Source organism: Oryx dammah, unplaced genomic scaffold, assembly GCF_014754425.2.
Source record: "Oryx dammah isolate SB20612 unplaced genomic scaffold, SCBI_Odam_1.1 HiC_scaffold_2, whole genome shotgun sequence".
Lineage (NCBI taxonomy): Eukaryota > Metazoa > Chordata > Mammalia > Artiodactyla > Bovidae > Oryx > Oryx dammah.
In genome coordinates this window covers 65,611,985-65,618,942 of record NW_024070186.1, presented here as the reverse complement: position 1 = coordinate 65,618,942, position 6,958 = coordinate 65,611,985, and the positions used below count along the sequence as shown (strand labels likewise).

At 36.1% G+C, this 6,958-nt stretch overlaps 1 protein-coding gene across 2 annotated transcripts in view; it reads right to left on the bottom strand.

The window, feature by feature from the left end:
- Positions 1 to 2,226: 2,226 nt before the first annotated feature.
- NAALADL2 (N-acetylated alpha-linked acidic dipeptidase like 2) overlaps positions 2,227 to 6,958 on the bottom strand; it is a 1,592,461-nt gene continuing 1,587,729 nt past the window's right edge. For both annotated transcript variants that reach the window (XM_040249092.1, XM_040249084.1), the window contains one exon: positions 2,227 to 3,284. In XM_040249092.1, the coding sequence (XP_040105026.1) occupies positions 3,086 to 3,284 (199 nt within the window). In that variant the 3' untranslated portion in view covers positions 2,227 to 3,085. The remainder of the gene's footprint in view (positions 3,285 to 6,958) is intronic.

Here is a 6,958-nt window from a genome sequence, read left to right as displayed (position 1 = left end):
TTATAAAAGTATTTTGCTTAATACCCTCTTTCCTGAGCACTGGTATCATGTGAAGACTCTCTCTACCTCCCCACAAGTACACAGGCTTGTGCCCTTTGCATGAACTCCCTGGGACAGTTCTACTTGTTAGGTATATTAAGAGAATGAACTAGTCCCTACTTGAAAAAGCAGTGCTTCTAGCCCATCCAGCATCTGATATAGTGACTAGTTACCTAGAATATACTGGAAAAGACCATTTAGAACTCTATGAGAAAACAAACAAGCTTAAATTTTAGCAGCCCTTCTGCTACTAACTAAAACTGTGACTCTATCCCAATTCCGTGACCACTTTGTCTGCAGTTACTGTATCTGATGGAGTGCTGATGCTTTCCCTGACTGAAGGTAATATTCGCAGACTTGAATCAGAAAGTCTTAGGCTTTCTTTTGACTCTGGAATCTGTATTTTTTCACAAAGAGCGGTATTCCGGGTGTACCCTGCCTGAACCCAAATTGCAGTGGTCCACATCTGCCACCTTTTCTTGGGGAAATAATTATTTATGATTCATTATGAACTGGCACAATGCTATGTATGAAGGGTGGTGAGAAGTACCAGGCACCCAGGTATTTCAGATATAACCTAACTACCAATTCATTGAAAATACTTGTTAATAACTTGCACAGAATTTTATTTACTGGGATCATTAGGGGAAAATTTAAATGATATAAATTTCAAGGAACCCTGAGGTAATCAGACTATAGCAGTAATGTTCCTAGTTAAGAGGTTTGTTTCAGTCAAAGATGAGCAGCATTTATAGAACTGGTGGATGTCTGTTTCAATTATAATTGTTTCCTCACATCATCTCTTAAATGGGCTAATAAAAACATGTTAGTCCATAGTTAACTTCAGTTTCTAAGTATCAAATATCATGATTTAGAAGTAATAAGTACAGAATATTGAGACTTTGTGCAGTGTGGGTTAGCTAAATGCACAATCTTTCAACAAAAATGTACAAACACAAATATTTATGTTCTCAACACTATTGGAGTCTAAAGGAGTGAATTTACTTGGGATTTTGTTCTAAAATGATAAACTACCAAATTGATAATTATTTGTCTTTGTCTGTTTTAAATCCAGCTCCAAAGGAAGAATTAAAATGAACATACTGAAACAATTCACTATTTCTGATCCTTTGGTATAGGGATTCTATTATTTGACCTGACACAAATCCATATGTGTATTCCTCCTGCCTCTCTTCTCTTCTTTTCTGTGGAAGGAGAGAGGGCACTGATACCAAGGCATGTGGGAGTTTGGTTCTTTAGCCCCTTCCTGTAGCCACTTCTCAACATAGCAAATACTTTCAGACAAACACGTGCATTGGTTAGAAATACATGTTGTAAGGTAGTTTCCTTTCTTATGTAAAATATGTGCACACAAGCAATTCACTGAAACTGAGTTTCTGCTTGAATTATCTAGCTAACTGCTTCAATTCTCTTCTTTGCCTTGAGCGTATAAACATTACTGATAGTAAGAACAGCTGACCCTTACAAATCAGTTAATCAATGCTGACTAATTCTTCCCCTTTAACTTCAGTTTTCCTTTAAACTAAGATTAGGTGTATCTTCATTCATACACAGCAAAGATTTAGACCTATAGGCACTGTTTGTGAAGTTGCTCTTGAGTTGTGTGTGATAGGGACATGTGTTTGAATGTTGTGTTAGAGAAAAATAATCCACATGAAATATTCTGAAGATATGCTTCCTAAGAAAAATTGCTTTATCCAATACCAAATCAATTTCTAAAGGTAGGCTCAGAGTTTAAGCACTTAATGGAATTCTGTGGTTTGGGGGAATAGTGGATACTAAGGTGTGAAAAGCTTCACTTTCAACATGAGAGAAGAACTGAAGCATGGGAAAGATACACCCTTAAAGTAATACAGTATTTTCTGCCTAAAAGTAGAAGCATGAATATATTATGTGTTGTCATCTCAATCACAAGTAAGGATAGAGAAGAGAAAAAAAGTTTTTTCATAGAATTAAGGAGCTTTTTTGTTGATCAAAACAACTATTTCATTCATCAGAAGTCCTTTTTGTTAGTGGCAGAAATAACAATTTGATACTTTTTAAGATATTTTGGGTTTTCAAAGAGAAACTTTGCTACTTTCCTGTGGAAATTATATGGTATTCTGAGAAAACTGCCTTTCCGCAAGGAGTTTCAGAAAAGATACATGAATGAGGAGCAAAGTGAGATGCTTTCCTTTTAGAGTAGCTCTATTTCAGTGCTTCCAACAGAAACAACACAGGAAGAAATACATATTTTCTCCCTCATAAGACATACATCACTCCTGAAATTTTTACAAAATCAACTGATACAAATGAGGGGTTTCAAAGCTAGTCACCTTATAAGTGGTTAGGAAAAAAAACTTACAATTAAATTGCTCTGTGCAGCTACCTTGCGATTTTCCCCTGGAATTTTTATGGCTCTTTTTTTTTTTTTAATTAATACTTAAAAAAATACATTTTCATAACCAGTGTATTACTACATCTAGTTGTGTTATAAACAGGCACTTCATTTCATAAAATAGACACATTCAAAGTGGTTTTCATCAACCAATCACTCAGTCAGAATACTTGTTGTTCATATTGAATATTTGATAGTAAAAGTTAATCTGAAACCATATCAACTGTCCATTTCTATTACAGAAGGTAGGTTATTAAAGCTCTAACATAGGGAATAATTTCTATTTCTACATGTTTTATCCATAGGAACAAAGATTGTCCAGAACTTCTTGGAAATTTTTTTCCCCAAATATTTCATATATATATATATATATATATAAACACAGCAGATTTCTTTTTAATAGATAAATCTTAAGTATTATTTTCAATAGCTTGCTTTTACATAATCAGAAATCTAGATATAAGAAAAATATTAAATGTGCAAAATGCTCTTTTTACAGGTACATCAAAAAATACAAAGGAAGAATAGCTTTATACTTATATAAAAAGCTATTGAGGGGAAAAAGTCTTCCATGTCAGAAAATCTGGTGAGATTAGAGCTTTTGCTTGAGGAATTGTAAACAAACTTTTTAAAATGCTGAGAGTTTTCTCAGTTCTTTCCAACTAAGACACTCTCGAACACATCAAGTCCTGCTTTGAAGTAAACCTGAGCTGCATTAATGCTGTTCAACACCTCTGACAGGGCTTCTTGAAAGGTCTCATTTGATGCAAGTGACTTGCAGTGTTCCCAAGCCTCCAGGAGTATTGAAAACTGGCTTGTCTTCCCATCAAGGTGGTACAGGATATTTCTGAAAACAAAACAAAACAAAACAAAACAAACAAACAAAGAAAAAAAAAGAAACAAATAACAGAATGAGTAAATGTTTTAGGCACCATGCTATTTTGTATCAAACATTGTAAAAAATATTTTCAAGAAACAGTGATGTTTTAAATAAATGAAATAATTATAAGAATACAATATTATCATTTTGAGGCCACTATTTAATGAATGGATTTAGACATTGATCATCAAAAGTTCCCTCTAGTGATGAGAGATATAGAAGTAGACAGTATGTACCTCCTGATGGAAGTACACAATACGATCAATGAAATAAACTATTTTTTGCTAAAAAAGAAAAACGGAAAAAAAAACAACAACACTGAATCTGATGAAGCTTTTAAATCTAATTGTTCATAAACACAAGGGACAGAAAATATAAAAATAATACTGCAGTGTGTCATCAGCAAAATACTGTGAGAAATTCTGTAGGACAAATGGCCCAGTTTACTCAATGACCAAATTATAACAAGAAATGTGTGACAGAGGAGCTGCTAGACCAGGGTTTCTCAGCCTTCCACTATTGACATTTGTTGGGGGCGGGGGCTGAGGTAGATAATTCTTTATTGTGGCAGTGGTCCTGTACATTGAAGGATACTTAGCAGTATCCCTGACCTCTACCCAATGGGTACCAGTAACACCCCTCCTGTAGTTGTCCCAGTCAGTTTGAACTACTATACCAGAATACCATCGACTGGGTGGCTTAAACAATAAGCATTTATTTTTCACAGTTCTGAAAGCTAATCCCAAGATCAGCATGCCAGTATAAACAGATTGTCAGTGAGGGGTCTCTTCCTAGTATATTCTTCCATGGCCTATTGCATGCACACAGAGGGATCCCATGTCTTCTCTTCTTTTGGTAAGGGCTTTAATCCCATAATGAGGGCCTCACCTGTATAACCGAACCTAAGCTGAATTACTCCCCAAAGGCCCATCTCAAAATATAGTCCCATTGAGGTTAGGGTTTTAATGCATGTCTTTATATTGGGAGAATACAAACATTCAGTTCATAGCTGTTGTACAAACCAAAAATGTCTCCAGACTGCCAAAATTGTCCCTTACAAGGCAAAAGTACACCTAGTTGAAAGCTGCTGCTTTAGATTAAAAGAAACATCAACCTATGTAGTAAAGTACAGATTTTCCAGGTCTTTATTCAAACAGTTTTAAAAATGAGAAGTAGTATAAAATTGAATACTAATTAAGGATATGTTACTATTAAGAAACAATATTTTAGGTATGATAAGGGTATTATCAGTATATTTTCAAAGTGTTCTTAACTTCTAGAAATACATACAGTAATATTTGTGAATGAAAAGTTACTATATTTAAAATTTGCTTCTAAATATTTGGAAGGAAAAAAGGAGAGTGGAGCTATGGACATCACAGGTAGAATAAGATTGACCATTAGCTAATAACTGTTGAATTGGGTAATGTATTCATTATCCTGTTCTCTTTCTTTGTATGTGTTTGACATTTAGAATATCTTCTCATAAGTGTAGAGTATGTAATATGATGGTGCTCTGAAATTTATCCAAATATCTGAGAAAGAGGTATTTGGCCTTAGGCAAGTCTAAAGAGATTCCTTTTATTAGTTGATAAGTAGAAAGAGATGCATTTTGGTAGAAAGGAATGGATTATTGCATCATTTGACTTATTTCCAACCCAAACTATCTGAGCTAGCTGAAATTCCATGCTCTAATAAGAGAGGCAAATATATAAATAATTAAAATAAGGTCATTAATTGTCATGCTAGAAACGTAAAGTCTAGTGATAACAGATGAAGGTTTGCCACTGGCAAAGTTTATCACGGAGAATATTTCATCTTGAAGGATGACGGGAACTACCAGCTATAAGGGCAAAAGAAAGGAAATAAGCTAGAAGGTGGATAAAACACCCTATGCAGGAGGAATTAGCATATTCAGAGGTATGGATTTATAAAACAGCTTACTATTAGTGGATCAGGGCCAGTGCTGCTGTATGATCAGAGCACAAGGCCAGGGTGGGCAGCTAGAGAAGAATTGGGAGAGCAAGCCATTGGCCACATCATACCAGGCCTTCCGTATCAAGGTAAGTTTATACTTTTTCTTATGGGCAGTAGGAAGCTAATGAAAGCTTTTAAGAAAGAAAGAAAGATTATTTGACTTTATTTTGGTATAGTTACTTTGGTTGTAGTACAAAACCCAGAGATGAGAAGTGAACAAAGATGTCAGTGACGCTAGTGGTAAAGAATCCACCTGCCAGTGAAGGAGACACAAGGGATGCAGGTTCAATCCCTGGGTCAGAAAGACCCCCTGGGGGAGGAAATGGCAACCCACTCTAGTATTCTTGCCTGAGAAATTCCACGGTCAGAGAAGCCAGGTGGACTACAGTCTGTGGGGTTGCAAAGAGTCAGACATGATTGATCAAATGGAGCAAGGATGTATAGATAAGTTTGAGAAGATGGAGCAAGGGCCACAGCATAAGATTTATTTAATTATAATTATCTCTAGTACTGACTTAATGGAGAAGGAATAGGCTACTCACTCCAGTATTCTTGGGTGTCCCTTGTGGCTCAGCAGGTAAAGAATCCTCCTGCAATATAGGAGACCTGGGTTCAATCCCTAGGTTGGGAAGATCCCCTGGAGAAGGGAAAGGCTACCCACTCCAGTATTCTGGCCTGGAGAATTCCATGGACTGTATAGTCCATGGGGTCACAAAGAGTCAGACATGACTGAGTGACTTTCACTCACTAGCACTAACCTCAGTTTTAAATAAATTCTGGATCATTGTTTCCTAGCCGATCAAGACTCCACTACTAATGAAGCCTGTAATGTCAGTGTAAATTACATCAGTTAGGTTATTTTGCATTCTCCTGTACTCTGGTGGTGAATGGACATTGAAATCTGCTTAATCACTCATGACAGAACCCTGCAAGTTATCTCTTTTCCTAAGTATCCAACTGGTCTTTGAAGATACTCACTCTTCCATCTTTTCCATGTCTTTTTGTCTCTGTTATTGGGCAATATTTTGCCCAATATTTGCCCTGATCCCAATATTTTCAAGGATAGATTATGATATCATTGCTTTACATGTTTGAGTTGAGAAATATGTTACTTTATCAAGTCTACATATGTTACTTTATCAAGACCAACCTAGACAGCATATTAAAAAACAGAGACATTACTTTGCCAGCAAAGGTCTGTCTAGTCAAAGATGGTTTTTCCAGTAGTCATGTATGGATATGAGAGTTGAACTATAAAGAAAGCTGAGCACTGAAGAATTGATGCTTTTGAACTGTGGTGTTGGAGAAGATTCTTGAGAGCCCCTTGGACTGCAAGAGGATCAAACTAGTCAGTTTAAAGGAAATCAGTCCTGAATATTCATTGGAAGGACTGATGCTGACGCTGAGACTCCAATACTTTGGCCACCTGATGGGAAGAGTTGACTCTTTCACTCTCTCTTTCCCCTCATCAAGAGGCTCTTTAGTTCCTCTTCACTTTCTGCCATTGGAGTAGTATCATCTGCATTTCAGAGGTATGCAGATGATACCACTTTGTATTAAGGAAATTTGTAGTCATAAAACTTTGTATTAAGGAACATATATTCTCTCTAGATATGGGAGGGAAAAAAACATCTTCCAGATGGAGAGGCAAATTGGTCATGAGC